At 32.0% G+C, this 17,437-nt stretch overlaps 1 protein-coding gene across 1 annotated transcript in view; it reads right to left on the reverse strand.

The window, feature by feature from the left end:
* LOC111697182 (vascular endothelial growth factor receptor 1) overlaps positions 1 to 17,437 on the reverse strand; it is a 46,256-nt gene that overhangs the window by 27,290 nt on the left and 1,529 nt on the right. The window contains exons 2-10 of the mRNA XM_023467085.1: positions 9,704 to 9,906; positions 7,728 to 7,798; positions 6,332 to 6,409; positions 6,157 to 6,264; positions 4,500 to 4,588; positions 4,136 to 4,190; positions 3,543 to 3,592; positions 2,794 to 2,889; positions 1,308 to 1,380 (exon numbers count right to left, since the gene is read on the reverse strand). Coding sequence (XP_023322853.1) covers positions 1,308 to 1,380; positions 2,794 to 2,889; positions 3,543 to 3,592; positions 4,136 to 4,190; positions 4,500 to 4,588; positions 6,157 to 6,264; positions 6,332 to 6,409; positions 7,728 to 7,798; positions 9,704 to 9,799 — 716 coding nt within the window. The 5' untranslated portion in view covers positions 9,800 to 9,906. The remainder of the gene's footprint in view (positions 1 to 1,307; positions 1,381 to 2,793; positions 2,890 to 3,542; positions 3,593 to 4,135; positions 4,191 to 4,499; positions 4,589 to 6,156; positions 6,265 to 6,331; positions 6,410 to 7,727; positions 7,799 to 9,703; positions 9,907 to 17,437) is intronic.

The following is a 17,437-nucleotide window of genomic DNA, read 5'->3' on the forward strand; positions in this document are numbered from 1 at the left end:
TCATCGTGAATTTCATAATGAACGTGCTATTAAAGTAATCATCGTGCTATAAAGTTGTACAATATAGCACGTGTGTTATAAAGTTTTGATTGGTTCCCGGATTTTCTCAAACAAATTTAGGATATTTCCAAAATGTTTTTTTTTTCAATTGAAATAAAAATAAAATTGAAATCAACTTTATATTTTGACCTTTGCTTTGTTTTAAAGCTTATTTGATGCAGAAGCAGCCATTTGAAATAAGACAAGTGCACAAACTCTCATAAAATTACATAAATCACTATTATTTCTGTCCAAAAACTTTATAACACTGCGAGCCAAAATAACAGTGTTATAAATAGTTATTAAATATTTTTAGTATAATTTAAATTCTTTAAAGTATATTCTCGGTAAACATTAGTTTCTATTAAATCCCCGGTTTCTAATAATATTTAACATTTAACTACAAATGGTTTTGTTAGCAGCCCCTATAAAATATACCCGGCCCAACAGCCAATAAAGATTGAACCGTGCAGAGTAAGTGCACAAGTCTGCACGTTTCTGTGTTTGCAATGTGAAAAATGCACGCAAATTCTTGGACAAGAACCATCGTTAAGAATTGTAAAAAAAGATGAATGGTAAATTGAAAAAATATTTCCTGTCAATCCAGAATTCCAGATTAAAAAATCTGAGATTTATTTTTATCCGTAAAGGAGAGGGAGGGGGAAAAATATGGCGAAATTTAATGTCTTTAAACATTTTTTAAAGAATGTCTAGTTTTAGTTTTTACTAAAAGGGACTGTATATACGTGTTTTGGAAAGCTTCTTTAGGATTCATTTGAGACATATAAAACTTTTTAAAGATCTGTAAATCCTGAGTTTGAACGCAAATTCGACGTTCAAAACGCCTACCTTGGAGGTGGATACGTTTTCAGAACCGGTTTTCTTAAATTATTAAATAACGACGACAAAAAATGTAAAGAAAACTTTACAGTAAACTAATTTGTTGAAAACGAAAAAATTGATTCTAGCTTTGATTTATTGACAAATTTCTTTTGAGAAATATGTTCCTAACCATCTAATTAGATTACTGTATGAGTTTTACCTTTTTTTCGTCGTCGTTATCTAGTAATTAAAAAAAACGATTCTGAAAACCTATCCACCCCCAAAGTAGGAGTTTTGAACGTTGAATTTGCGCTCAAACTCAGGATTTACAGATCTTTAAAAAGTTTTATATCTCTCAAATGAATCCTAAAGAAGCTTTCTACAACACTGCATACTCAGTTCAACTACCTTACATAGCCGGTCTGTCCCTTTAAGATAAATGTCACCTTGGTTTTGGCAGTATCGTTGTTGGTGTATCCATTATGGTAAGAAACAAAAACAGGCTGGACTGGACCGATCCTAAAATACAAAATACATAAACATATATAATAGGCTGGACTGGACAGATCCTAAAATACAAAATACATAAACATATATAATCTACGGATTAATGAGACATTACGCGAGAAATTTGGATTAAGAATAAAAGTTATAAATTTGACTCAAATTCTTTAATTTTATTTTTTCTATTATCAAACTTTCAAAATTCATTATTTGATTGGCATTTCAAACTCAATATTTGATCATATGTACTTCAACAATTTAATGAAATTATGTTTTCAATTTGTATATTAGTTCAGTAAAGAACACAAATATCAATTTGTTAAATTGTGTTTTGGAAAAGTAAATATTCATTAAATTAATGCCAGGGGCGGACACTGATATTCTTTAATATTTTAATATTAAGCCAAATTATACATTCTATGGTTCCTGCATCATGATTATACCTAATTGAATGATGATACATTCTATGGTTCCTGTATCATGATTATACCTAACTGAATGATGATACATTCTATGGTTCCTGTATCATGATTATATCTAACTGAATGATGATACATTCTATGGTTCCTGTATCATGATTATACCTAACTGAATGATACATTCTATGGTTCCTGCATCATGATTACACCTAACTGAATGATACATTCTATGGTTCCTGCATCATGATTATACCTAACTGAATGATGATACATTCTATGGTTCCTGCATCATGATCTTACATAACTGAATTATACATTCTATGGTTCTTGCATCATGATTATACCTACCTGAATGATACATTCTATGGTTCTTGCATCATGATCTTACCTAACCGAATGGTTCTTGCATTATTATCTTACCGATAACAGAATGATGCTTTCTATAATTCTTGGATACAATGATGCATTTTATGCTTCCTTGTATCATAACCTTACCTAACTGAAATGATACATTCTATGGTTCCTGCATCATGATCTTACCTAACTTAATGAAATATTTTACTGGTCTTGCATCAGGATTATACCTAACTGCATGGTGCATTCATGATATTACCTAACTAAATAATACATTCTATAGTTCATGCATCATGATCTTTTAAATCTTACCTGACTGAATGATGCATTCTATAGTTCTCGCACATGATCTTACCTAACTGAATGATACATTCTATAGTTCTTGCATTATTATTTTACCCAAATAAATGATGCAAACTATGATTCCTGCATCATATCTTACTTAGCTGACTTATGCATCATATAGTTCCACGTCAAGATCTTAACTGGCTTATGAATCATATAGTTTCTGCATCAAAATCTTACCTAACTGAATGATGCATTCTATGGTTATTGTATCATGATCTTTCCTTACTGAATGATGCATTCTATGGTTCCTGCATCATAATCTTACTTAGCTGACTTATGCATCAAATAGTTCTCATCATGATCTTACCTAATTGAATGATACATTCTATTGTTCCTGCATCATGCACACTGGCATCAGTAATCCAAAGGCCAGTTTGTGGTGAATATCTCATATTATGTTCTCCTAAATATGTTCACAACTATATTCATACATTCATCAATACAATTTGATCCCAATTCATACACAATTCATTCCTGATTCATTCCTGATTTATTCCCAATTAATTCCTAATTAATTCCAAATTAAATGATAATTTATTCCTCAATTTATTCTTTATTCATTTCCAATTTTTTCCCAGTTAATTTCCAATTTATTTTCAGCTTAAACCTAATTCATTCCCAATTATTTCCAAAATCCTTACCAATTCATTCATTTCGAGCAGTTTCTGTTTTATTGCTGTTTATGAGCTTTCCTTTGCTCCACTGTTTTTTAAATTATTTTTTCAAAATTTTTTTTTTCTTTTTTGTTTAAATCCAATTTGTCGGAAATATCATTAATATTGTTGAGCAAGGTAAACAAGGTTGGATACCTAATACAAAATAAACCAAGCAGATAAACAGACAGACAGAAACACAGACAAACAAACAAAACCCGTGTATCTTCTTTATCTACTTCTATTTGCAAAAAATTTTGCATAATAATTCCATACATACTTTAAATGTAGTTTTAAGATAAAAAATAAAATATTTTGCAAAGATCTTTTAAAGTAATGTAATTTCTATAAAAATAAAAATAAAAACTTGAGAAAAAGGAGGGGGGGGGGGGGTAATACCTACCTAACGATTTTGTAATATCAACCTTTTGGCTGAGAATCTTCATCTGTCCTCTGTTTTAAAACAAATACAATCAAGAACTTCTTTTGTTTTTTTTTCAGTTTTTTCCCGCTCATAGCATTCATGTACTCATGGAAAACATGACTTTTATTCAAACTAATGATTTTCGGATTCTGAAACTCTAAATTTTTTAGTCTAAAAAATGAAATTTAAAAACCTGCTTAAAACGAAAATGAAGCCGGAAATACTTAAATAACTTATTTCGAAACGAATTTTGCATATTTGAGCATTTATTTTGATAAAAACTTCTAAATTTGCTGCGAATTTAGAAAAATCATATTTTGCATGAATTGTGAGAATTAGGGTGAGTCAATAATTGCCTGACACTGAACTCTATTCTAATAAAGAAAAGGTGTAGCCCAATTTTTGCCCGACAGGCGCGAAAAATCCGGGTAAATTTGAGCACATTAAAATAAGTGCACAAAAGAAAACGCTGGACTGGACGGATCCTAAAATACAAAATACATAAACATATATAATAGGCTGGACTGGACGGATCCTAAAATACAAAATACATAAACATATATATAATCTGCCTGGGTGTAGATGGCCTGCAGCCCAGATAAGTCGGGTTGGCTGGATCAACGTTCACTTAAGAATATTAAAAATTAGAATACTTTTCAAGTATTTGATCATGAATTTTTTGGGTCTGTCTTCAACCTTTTGAAAATCTAAACTAACATTTTTTTTAGGAAATAAAATAATAAGAATTTTTTTCTATATATTGACTATTTGCCTTATCAAAACAGAATCTAAGATATGCCCTTTTTAAATGAAAACACAAAATTGTAACTCCTAACGTTTTATCTATATTATTTAAAAATATGCAAGAATAACTATCTGGGGTTATTAAGTTTTTTATTAATTTCAAAAATACATCTTTCTAGAGTTTTTTTTTACCTTGATAGAAATGTTTATCTCTTCTGAACAAATTGTTCTTGTTTTCCACGTAGATGTACACTTTGTTATACACACTAGCATCCCTAGTCCTGATAATAAATATTGTATTTAATGGACTGTTCACATATTTATATGATCTATAGAGTGTACCAATTATTCAGTTTGCAACCCTTCAAGTAATTTCACATTATCCGAGATCAATTTTTTTATTTTTAGATATATACCAAGGGCCTCTCAGAAAAGGGGCAAGTGGGAATGCCCCCCCCCCCCACTCAGACTCTTAAAGGGGAAATACTAAATAGCCCCCCCCCCCTCCTCCACATCCTATATCAAATCCTGTATACACCCCAGATCGAAACAAGTAAACTCACTTTTATTTATAAAAAATCGAATCCTCTGTATCATTATTGGTACCAATTACAACTTTCCTAAACATCTGAACAATCCCTTTACCTAGTATATTTGTAAATATAAAAAACCTAGGCTACATAAACGAACAAGATGGTTTACAAATCTACTGTATTTTTGTATTTCCACCCGCAATCTTTTTTCCTCTTTCCGAATATAAAATTCGAAAGACATTAATTTACGATAACATTTTTTATTCAAAAGTTTGCTTCCATAGCGGAAGCAAATTTTTCCGCAATAATGAGCAAATTTGCTTGCGTGTTCCTCAAATTTCGAATTTTTGCGCGAAAATAATTTTTGTGAAAGCAAGGCTTAAATGGTGCGCAATTCAGCGCAAAAAAATCTCAATAACCTACAGTTGACATCAGACATGGCATGGTTTAATAGGTTTGTGTCCTAATTATATATTTTCTGTTTAGTTTTGTTCATATCTTTTTACAGTGCAATAGACAATGCTCTGAACAAATACGGTTTAGCACGTAGAAACTATAAACATTAAGCAGTACTAACTCAGACGCTTGCTACAAGCCTTCTCTCATATAATTCAAAATGGAACCATGAAATAGATTTTATTTTTATTTAGCATGACTCTGAAACCTTTAACAAATTATAATAAGGGACTAAATCCTTCATATTTCGGATTCACAAGAGTACCCTTTACATCTTTATCTGAGCAACAGTGATGAAGATATCGTGGTTGAATTCTGTCAATTCTATTCCTTTTCTCTGGGCCACAAATCCGTCAATTTGTTTTAAGAGTTAGAACAATTAACATTTTCGGATCCAGAGAAATCTTAGTAAATTTCGCTCAGTAGAAGGTTTGAAGGGTACCGTTGTGAATCTGAAACGCCACTCAAGAAAATATTATAGAACTAGATTGCCTTTTATACTGTCCTTCCTGCCATTCATCTCATCATACTTCCTACCTCTGTCTGTACTCTGTCGACATTCGTATAATCCTTCCTGCTTCTACCTTTCGCCAATCCTACCTCTGCCTTTCGTCCGTCCTGTCTCTCCCTACCATCCTTCCTGCCTCAGCCTTCCGTCCTTCGTGCTTATGCCTTTCGCCTTTCATGTCTCTGCCTAAAGTCCTTCCTGCCTCTGCCTGCCGATCTTCCTGCCTCTCCCTTCCGTCCTTTCTACCTCTAACTACCGTCCTTCCTTTCTCTGCCTGCTGTCCTTCCTACCTCCGCCTATCGCCCTTCCTGCCCCTTCCTGCTTCTTGCATTTGACTGCCTCCCAAGTTGACCTGCATGTAAATGTTCCAGTGTCGGAGAACTTTGCATTCTTTAGTCTCAGCTCTGAAGAGTAGGGTTCAAGAGCTCCGGGGTCTACCGTTAGTTCCACCATCTGGATTCTTTAACAAAAATAAATATAACCAAATTTTTTTGTATTCTTTAATATTTATTTTCTTCAGATTTTACCTGGTTTCCATTTCCTCTTGGAGCAGTTTACTCCCAGCATACTCCCATTCCCATAACACACTTTCTACACCACTACACCTGTACAGTTTATAGTGTACAGCATACACTCTAAGCACCACTACACATATACAGTTAAAAGTGTACAGTATACACTGTACACTCTATACCCCACTACACCTGTACAGTATATAGTGTAAAGTATACAGTGTGGAGTACAGTAAAGTCAGTATAAACACTCCTTCTATCTTACTTTTTTAGTACAGTAAAAAGAAAGTACGGTATATTCCTAGAGAACGATTTTTGGACCCACCCCCCCAGGCCCCCCCCCCTCCTATCAATTTTGTCATGGATCGTACAGAAAGTGTCTCAACTTAACCTAACCCGTGGCCGCAGCGCTCGGCCCCCTAGCCCATCCTAGCCTCAGCGCTCGGCCCAGAAAGTGTCTTAACCTAACCTAGCCTTAAATAATGCTAAATAAATACTAATTTGGTCATGTATAAAATTGATAGGAGGGGGGGGGCTGGGGGGGGGGTCCAAAAATCGTTCACTAGGACAGACCCGAAAGTACAATATGGTAAATACTCCAAAGTATCCAAAGACCCCTATTGGTAACTCTAGGTATGAGCAATGCAAGCGAATTTATTTTTAAAATAGTAATAAATGTTAAAATTAATTTCGTGAGTGCATGCCGAGTGTAGACTGCATAGACTGTAGTGTTGGATTTAAATATTTGTGAAATTGGGAAATAAATGTCAGAAAGTGATGGTAATAGTAAACTTGTGGGGGAAAAAGAGAAATAGCAAACTTTTATTAGAGAAATAGAAAAAGCATATTATAAAGAGAGAAAAAGACAAGTGTTTAGAGAGGAAGAGAAAAAAGGCAAACTATTTGGAGAGAAAGAGAAATAGCAAACTATTGAGGAAAAAAGAGTAAAAGCTAACTATTGAAGGAGAAAGAGGAAAAGCAAACTATTGAGGAAGAAAGAGAAAAAGTAAGCTATTGAGGAAAAAAGAGTAAAAGCTAACTATTGAAGGAGAAAGAGGAAAAGCAAACTATTGAGGAAGAAAGAGAAAAAGTAAGCTAATGAGGAAAAAAGAGTGAAAGCTATAACTATTGAAGGAGAAAGAGGAAAAGCAAACTATTGAGGAAGAAAGAAAAATAGCAAACTATTGAGAGAGAAAGAGTAAAAGCTAAATATTGAGAGAGAAAGAGAAAAAACAAACTGCTAAGAGAGACCTACAATTTTCAGGAATTACTCACAGAACATATTATAATAAAAACAGTTACCCCGCTCATAGTGCGTGCCATTTTTGTATTTGTGAACACCTTGTTGTGGACAGAACGTTCGTATTTTCACCAAAATTGATTTAGTTTTTACTTGAATTTTAAATACTACCTTAAAGTAATGTCTTCTTGTTCTTTCACCAAAATATAATCTAATTCCAGCTCAGTATGTTCCGTTATCAACTAAATTTATTAGAAAATACAGATTTTTTTATAATACATTCTGCTACATATAGAGATGGGAACGTTCGACTTTTTCATTTCGTTCGTTTAGCTTTTGTGAACGACCCATTTTTATCAATCATTCAAAAACATTGGTTTCGTTCGTTCTCAATTTTATCGTTTGTTCAAAAAATATCATTCGTTCAGTAAAAAACGATAGTTTTTTTTTCAAAATCATTTAGAAAATTCGTTCGTTCAGTAAAAAACATAAGTATTTTTCAATTTCGTTTTTTTCGTTCTTTTTTCAAAAATGATCATTTTTTCATTTCTCTGAACGGTCCATTTCGTTCGTCCAACTTATTTTTTTTCCTGAACGACACCTTTTTCACAAAAAATTTCGTTCCTTCTAAAAAATGTCGTTCGTTTAAAAAACACAATGCCCGTTTTTAGCTACAGATATAATTGCTAAAAACACGAAAGCTAGAAATGCGTTTATTAGAAGAGAAAGATAACTGTTTACTTTTAGTATTAATTTGCTTTTCTTTCTGTAGTATTCTGTAGTATTGATGAAAAAACATGCAAATTATAAACATCAGTTTCTATTTAACAAATTTCTAGCTCTTTTGATTCTAGCAATTATATCCCAAGAAAATTGTTGGTTGGAGAAGATGGAGTAGATAGAGGAGGGGAGGGAGGAAGATGTATAAGAGGGAGGGAGGGAGATTGAGGAATTGAGNTGGGTTTCCATCTATTTATAAAGGAAGTTGAAGAAATCTATTTCCCAGAGGGAAACTTGAGATTCTAGTTTAGCCTGGATCCTTTCAAGTTATTCTAGTTTAGAGAGGATCCATTCAAGGGATTCTAGTTTAGAGAGGATCCTTTTAAGGTATTCTAGTTTAGAGAGGATCCTTTCAAGGGATCCTAGTTTAGAGAGGATCCTTTCAAGTTATTCTAGTTTAGGGAGGATCCTTTCAAGGTATTCTAGTTTAGAGAGGATCCTTTCAAGGGATTCTAGTTTAGAGAGGATCCTTCCAAGGGATTCTAGTTCAGAGAGGATCCTTTCAAGGGATTCTAGTCTAAAGAGGATCCTTTCAAGGGATTCTAGTTCAGATATGATCCTTTCAAGAGATTCTAGTTTAGAGAGGATCCTTTCAAGGGATTCTAGTTTAGAGAGGATCCTTTCAAGGGATTCTAGTTCAGAGAGGATCTTTTTCAGGGATTCTAGTTTAGAGAGGTCCCTTTCAAGGGATTCTAGTTTGGAGAGGATCCTTTCAAGGTTTTCTAGTTTAAAGAGGATCCTTTCAAGGGATTCTTTTATTGGATTCGAGTTCAGAGAGGTTCCTTTCAAGGGATCCTAGTTTAGAGAGAATCCTTTCAAGGGATTCTAGTTTAGAGAGGATCCTTTCAAGGTATTCTAGTTTAGAGAGGATCCTTTCAAGGGATTCTAGTTTAGAGAGGATCCTTTCAAGGGATTCTAGTTTAGAGAGGATCCTTTTAAGGGATTCTAGTTCATAGCATTGATCTCTTCAAATTTAAAAGATTCACGTGTTAGAGCTTGGAAATAACCCAATTCTTCTTAAAGAGACTGTTCGCGTAATGGAAAGTGTCCCTCCACGGAAAGAATAATTTACAGAAATCATTTATTTAAAAATATCTTCGTTGAGACTTTTGAAAACAAAAAAACGCATAAGATAAATAATTATAATTGGCTTCTACAGGGTTACTCACAAAAAATTAGATTTCAGAAACGATTGTACGGAAGTCGTTTTAACTGTTTTCATGCTTTCAATTAAATGCAGAAACCAAAATTCAAATCGTCATATTTTTAGTTTTGGGTCGTCTTTTCAGTCTCATCCTTTGTGGGTAACCCTGAATTATGACAGAAAAATGTTTACGAGTATTTGTGTATAAAACCCTGAAATTTACCTTGAAGCCTGGGGCTGTAATAGTTAAATTTTCAGCTTTTTCTTGGGCATACACTCTTGATATCACGAGCACAGCGAGATATATTACAGATCTCATTCTTGGATATTTTGTTTTTGAAATCTTCTCACACCATCATTTTATTCTCTAGACTTTGTGTGAAGTATATCGTTTTGTTAACAAATCTCATTGCGCAGTCATATTTTCTGAAAAAAATATAAAATAAAAAAGATCAAGCCCACTCGAAACCCAAGCAAGGTGTTCACACAAAAAAATAATACGTAAAAATGTTACTAACAATGAACATTGTTTACTTGCTAAAATTTACTGTTTTACAAGGATTAAGTTATCATGCAGTTAAACACCTTTTCTCTTATCTGTATTGCGTTTTAGATTAACACATAATGTATGAATTCTGCGAGGGTAGGGGTAGTGCCGTGGTGTTTGCCGGGTTGGGGGGGGGGGGGGGTAATTCAATGAAAAAATAAAAGTAAAAAGTTTAATGAATTTTTGGTGAAATATCATCTTTTCTGTGAAAGTTGGGTTACCTAGGTTAAAAAAATTAAAAAAAATATGGTAACAGTTGATAAATATAAATATTAAAATTATAGATATCCATGGTTTTTTTTATATTATCTATATAATAAAACAAGACATTCAAATATATGTTGCGTATAGCTGGCCAAACGGCTTGACCGATTGGGCTGAAACTTTTTGTGGACACTCAGGTGTGGCCGGGGACCGTTATAGGCTAAAAAATTGAGAAAAAAAATTTTCCTCAAAATATTTTTAGTTTATTTCTTTTTTCACGGGCAACGCCGGGCCCTTCAGCTAGTAATATATAATTTAAGAGACATCAGATATTTCAACTTTTTGTTTAATCAAATCGTATAGCTCACTCCAAGTTACAACATTGTATATATTTTTCTAAAGAACTAGCTTGAAAATGTCGTAAATTATCAATAGCAACATGTTATTATTTATATGCAAATGATCAATATGTTCATAAATATTTTTATAATCTTTAATCCCTTTCGCACACTAAGAGGACATTTTTGGTTTTCTGCTGAAAAGTCGAGAGTTTCCATAAAAAATAACATCAAAGCACAAAACACTATAATATGACCAAATGAAAAAATGCGTATACGTTTTTCTTTCAAATAACAGAATGTATAAAGCCAAAAGTAATGAATGTATAAAGCTATAAAGTACAGAACAACAGATTCAAAGTTAAAGATTAAAGAAGTAAGTAAGGTGATTCAAATTTGAACCGGGGGTAGGTAGTTCAAATTTGAACCGGGGGTAGTCAGTTCAAATTTGAACCGGGGGTGGTCAGTTCAAATTTATTAAATTCAGACCGGCCCTATATACTCTATAGCGTGAAGGTCTAAAAAAAGCTAAACATATTTTATGACATTTTTCGAGAAAAGAACATGTTTTCTGATGGTAAAATAAGGGTTCTTCTCTACAATAGGATGAGTTAAACTAAAAATATAAATTCAGAACAACTTGTCTGGTGTTTATATGATCAAGCCTTTAATAATAAAATTCTTAATCACTACATGACTCACTATTCACTTTACTTAATCACTTAATCACTACATGACTCACTTTAACTTTTACTCACATTGATTTGTCATCAATGACACATTAATAATTCCATCCTAGATTCAAGAAAATTGATTCGTGAATTTTAATGATATATCCAAAAGATAAAACAAGCTTGTTTGGTTGCTTTCAAACTAAAATGGTAAACCATGTACTGGCTATTTTATATATTTTTGTTGACCGTAAAATTTTATATAATAAATTAAAAAAGTCTTTTGCGATATTTTCGACGGATTTAAATATGACTGAAAAAATGTCAATCCAGGCAGGACGTACTTCATTGTTTAGTTAGTTTTACGTGACGCGAACAGATGATTTCGTTAATTGTACATAGATCCACAAAGTTGTGGTTTATTAAAACGACAATTAATGGGACAGACCGGTTATGTAAGGTAGTTAAACTGAGTATGCAGAGTTGTGAACAAATTCTTTAGGATTCATTTGAGACATATAAAATGCTTCCACGATGTATAATTACTGAGTTTGAGTGTATGTCGACGTTCAAAATCACGAATTTGGGTGGGTAGGTTTTCAGAATAGGGTTTTCTTAAATTATTCAATTTAGCAATGACGAAAAATAAATAAATCAATGCTAGAATCAATTTTTTCGTTTTCATCATTGTATTGAATTTCTTATTTTCTATGAATTTATTCGCAGATTTCTACAAATTCTTCAAATGTCGTCTTTTTAATAAAAATTCCAGAAAATCTTGTGAATAATTGAGAGATTATAGAAACTAATAATTGAATAAGATCACTTATTTTCTAAGATTAATTTTCATTTTCTCAACCTGTTCCTAAACAACTAATTAGATTACTGTAGAATTTTGTTTACATTTTTTGTTGTCGTTATTTAATAATAAAAAAAATTCTGAAAAAGTATCCACCCAAAAGTACGATTTTGAACTTTGACTTTGTGCTAAAACTCAGGATTTACAGATCTTTAAAAAGTTTTATACGTCTTAAATGAATCCTAAAGAATTTGTCCACAACACTGCATACTCAGTTCAACTACCTTACCTTTAAGCAATCCGGTGGGTATTTAATATTGCTATAAAGCAAATGATTGAACCACTAGCTACTATCAAGTAAAATGGGTCTGCTGTGCAGTGCAGAGTGTTTTTAATTGTTTTGGTTGGTTTTTGGAACGATTTTTTGCATATTCGATCTCTTAGAGCCATCATTTGGCATATGCCATGAAAAGTAAATATTTTTAATATTTTATGCTCTAAATATTTTTAATATTGTATATTCTAAATATTTTTGAAATTGTATATTCTGAATATTTTCAATATTGTATAATCTAAATATTTTTAATATTGTATATTCTAAATATCTTTAATATTGTATATATTCTAAATATTTTTAATATTGTATATTCTAAATATTTTTAATATTTCATATTCACAAAGATAGTTTTTTAGGTTCGTTTTCTCATATTTTTTAGTTTTATATATGAATATTGCAAAGTTTAACAAAACCCTGTTTTTAAATATTAGAAGTTTTATTAAAAGTTTTAAAAAATAAACTAAAAGGATTAGCTGTGTACGCTGAAAAGTTGCTGAGCTTGATGTTCACTTGACTGTTCTAAATTTTAACTTGAGTCTAAAACTTGTCTTTTTTTTTACACAGTTTTATAGTTTACTGGTTCTCACTGTATGGTTTACTGTAGTTCTTTCTTTATCATAAACAAACAGAAAATGGGCGCGAACCACCTCTCTTTACAAAATGTAAGTAAAAACTAAAGAACTAGTTCTCTTCCCTTATCTTTCCTTCATATGTTTACTCATTACTCACATTATATAAACACATGATTTAAACCTTATAAATTCATTGCACATATTTCACTACAGCTTGAAATTACCGGAAGAGATTACATAGAATTAGGGATGTTAACGTTTTAATTTTTTTAAACGATCGTTTCGTTATGAAAACAACGACGAAAAATCGAAAACGAAAAGATCGTTTTTAAAAACGATCATTTTTATAAAACTCGTCGTTTCGTTAACGATCGTTAACGAAGAGAGGAAACCGACCTTAAGTGCACCTGTACTTATCATTGAGTAGTTTTTAAGAAAATATTTAGAAGTTTTAGCTCCCCCTTAACTGTTTAACTTCATGTAAGACACCATTCAATAAAGTTGCATGCATTTTTTTTCAAAAACGATCGTTTTTCCAAAAACGACCATATTTATAAAGTTCGTCGTTTCGTTAATGATCGTTAACGACGACCAATCGTTAATGATCGTTAACATAATATACATTTTTTTCAAAAACGATCTTTTTTTCAAAAGCGATTGTTTTTTAAAAAACGACGCAAAAAACGATCGTTTAAAGATCCTTCTAAAAAAAACGATTAACAGCCCTACATAGAATCAGACTTCTATGATAAGTTGCATCAATGTTTAAGACTGGGTCGCCTTTAAAGGGTCGTCTTGGCCTTTGATTTTGCCGCACACTAACTTACATATAACTTTTGTGTAGCCCTGGGCAATGCCATGTACATTTTGTAACTTTAAAGCAATTGTTTATAGGTTTAGGTTTTAATAAATAATTGGCAAAATTCGCATTGATTTGGATCACTGTGAGATCAAAGTTTTGAATTTCAAATCTCTGGATTAAGTAGTATAACGTATCTAGTGCGCGGTCGGATTAAATTAATGGTTCTATATGGATTTAAAATATATACTTTTTATTCCGTCACTGTGTGATGGTCGTACTCTGTAGAGATAACCTGAACAGTGAATATCGAGCATTGTAGATTAGCTCTAGTTCGTAGAATAATTTTGACCACCGGTTATTTTCAAGGATGTTTCAAGAGAAAGGAACGTTAGAAGAATTAATTGTTACGGTTTATAAAGTCTGCGTGGTTCGTTTGACTTGAAATATATATATACGTAAACTCTTGCAAAGCTTCACTGGTTTTGATTTAGATCTCAGCACCATATTTTGCGCATTTTCTTTTTGCTTTTTTAACTTTCTATTCTTATATTAAACATTCTTGGGATACGTTTTAGTATTCATTCAATTAACTCCGAAAGTAAACATTTTTGTTGATAACATTAGATAGTTTTGTTTATTTTATTAGCTTTGACTTGACCATTGAAAGGTTTTCAACTAGTTTAATTGTATACATTGTGATGTTTACAATTTTCCCCTCATAAACAGAAAACATCATTAAAAAAATAAATATAAAATAATTCAACTTATATGTTTGATGTAAAACAAATTATCAATGTAAAGGAATGGTTTTCTTAATTCAAAATTTAAAGATATTAAAATTTTTAGCAACGCAACTTAACCTATTTTGCCGCTCACAGATGTGCATAAGCAATTCGCAATTCAGCGTAAAATTTGCGATAATCCTAAGCAATTGCTTTGGATTATCTGTTTTGTATATATGCTTTGATTTTCTGTATGTTTGTTTGTAACTGATAAACGTCATAACGGTTGAACCGAGTGGGTTCAAAACGCACATGGCCCCAGGGAATTGTTAGAATTGAAAAGACTGACTGTTTTTCAAAATTAAAAAAAAAAAATTAAAAAGAGCAACCTTTAAAAGTTAAAATCTAAAATGCGCCTTGCTGAAGTCCAGTAGTTGTAGAAGGTGACAATATAAAGAGAAGAGTTAGAGAGTACTGAGCTTTGTTTTTATACGTGACAGACACTACAGAGAGAATGTGTCTAGGGATTTGGAAACTTAAAGGGACTGTTAGCGTAATCTCAAGTAACCCTCCATGCAAAGATGGCAAGAGCAGTACCCTTAGAAGCATTGTTTTTGTTTCTTTAAAATGTTTATTTACATCATTGGTGGTTTCTATGCAAACATTACTTGCGAATTTCTTGCGTATAAGAAGCAATGGTAAAATTTACAGAAACAAACACTTTTTAATTGAGAAAAACGATGAGATTAAGGTTTCAAATTTCTTTAAACCCTGGAATTTCTTTAACACCGATGAATTCATTTTAAAACCGATGGAACTCCTCGGAGAACCTGGAATTCGTCCCAAACCCTGAGATCTGTCCCAAACCTTGGAATTTGTCTAAAATCCTGTAGTCCTTTCAACTCTCTGGAATCCATCCGGAACCTTGGAATTTCTTCAAAACCCTGGAATACCACAAATTCCTGAATTTCTTCAAAACCCGCCATACCTTTAAAACTCTGGAATTCCTCTAAAACACTGTAATTATTCCAAATACCCGGGACTTTTTTTTGGCTAAAAAAGGCAATTGATAAATTAAAGAGATAGAACGGACGAACAATTATTGCGACACCGTCGATCATCATTTTCTGGATATTCGCGGTTCTTCCTTTTCGTATTAACGGTGTTAAACTGAGCTAGTATATTTATCTAGTTCTCAAATCCAATTAACGGAGCAAAGGCTGCGTATTCCTGTTTAATGTTTACTCAACCTCCATTCCCAAGGGGTGTTTCTAGAGTACAAATAATTAAAAATACTATTTTTATAAATTTATTGGCTTATTAGTGACACATGTGGCCAAATTTTTTCCCCATAAAATGTTGTATCATGCTTGGTAACTTTAAAGAAACGTTCAAAACTAAAGTTTATCGGTAGGTCTTCTTTTAACACATGACAAGTTTTTAAATCACCGATGTTTTGGTTGTTATTTCTAAAATTTAGTAGATATATAACGAAACCTTAAAACCTCAAAAAAATCAAAGATTCTGCCTAAAATTAAAACGTTCTGTTTTCAACAAAAATCAATATATAAAATAAAAGGAAACTTTTTAATTATATAAATTACAAAAAATTAATTAAACATTTGTACTCTATTGGCCATCGGCCAAACCCCTTTTCGCAAAGGTTTTTTCTACAAATATTGAAAATTTCAGAAACAAGAAATTTTTTTAATTGTTCATAACAATTCTGATGATGGTTTTGAAATTTAGATTTTTGAAATAATTAATTGCGTAGATTTTTCCTTTCTATTTTCTTATGTAAAAGTATATCTATGTCAGGTTATTTTCTCCAACATCCCAGGGGACTTGAGAACCGACACAGTTATCTATAGCTTTTATACACACCGAGAACCAGAAAAGAATAGTTAACGAATTTAAGGCAGACTTTAGCCCAATAAACATAAGACACAGCAAATAGTGAACAGACAATAAGTGATTTAATAAGTTACCAGTAAACCTATTTGCTTTGCCCCAAAATTAAATACATCTAATCATTGTCGTATCCTATCCCGCAATTTTCTGGCTCTCCCTATACACAAATGTATCCTCACTTTAGCCAGGGGCGGATACCAGGGGGAGTCTCCTAAGCACCTGGAGGGGGAGGGGGGGCCGGCCCTTTCAAAAGGAAATTATTGATATGAAATAAAAGAATTAAGGGATGAAAGATACAACGAAAATAGTAAATTGAATAAATGACCTGAACTGAATCCGAATTTAAAGAATTTGAGCCGCGGCTTAAATTTAAGCCGCTGCTTAAATATGGTTGGTTCCTCTTAAAATTGTTCAAATGTTTCAAGATTTAAGCCTGCGCCTAATTTAAACCGGGTTTTGCGGATTTAAGCCGCGGCTCAAATTCTTTAAATTTGGCCTCAGAAATACCTTTTAAAATTATTTTCTCATTATTATATTTATATTACTAATATGCACGAATGCCATTTGGTTGTGTGTCTCATTATAAATCATAAATCATAAATGTTTATCTTTCTCTTAAAAAAAGGAAATTATTCAAAACGAAAAATGTTCAGGGTGGTTTAAATGATTATTTATTCTTTTTTGAATTATCTTTCTTTTTATCATTTTAAAAACCAGAAAACATTATTTTTGTGTTTTTGAAAAAAGGAAAATTCTTGAGTTAAATATTTCATACAGTGATAACCAGAAAACAATAGAATATAAAGACGACATTATAGCAATATTCAAGTGTATGGTACAAAGCAGATATTTGTACTAGTAACTTAGCAAAACACTATTTAAGTGAAATGGGTCCGTCTACACTGTAAAATTGCTATGTCTAATGTTCATTGAACTACTTTAAGTCATAGCTTGAGTTTAAAAGTAATCTTCCTATTTCAGAGTTTTCTGTTTATCACTGTAAAAATTCATTAAACACGTAATAAAAAGGATTTATTAAATTATTAGTTAGTGC

This window comes from Eurytemora carolleeae, unplaced genomic scaffold, assembly GCF_000591075.1.
Source record: "Eurytemora carolleeae unplaced genomic scaffold, Eaff_2.0 scaffold273, whole genome shotgun sequence".
Classification (NCBI taxonomy): domain Eukaryota; kingdom Metazoa; phylum Arthropoda; class Copepoda; order Calanoida; family Temoridae; genus Eurytemora; species Eurytemora carolleeae.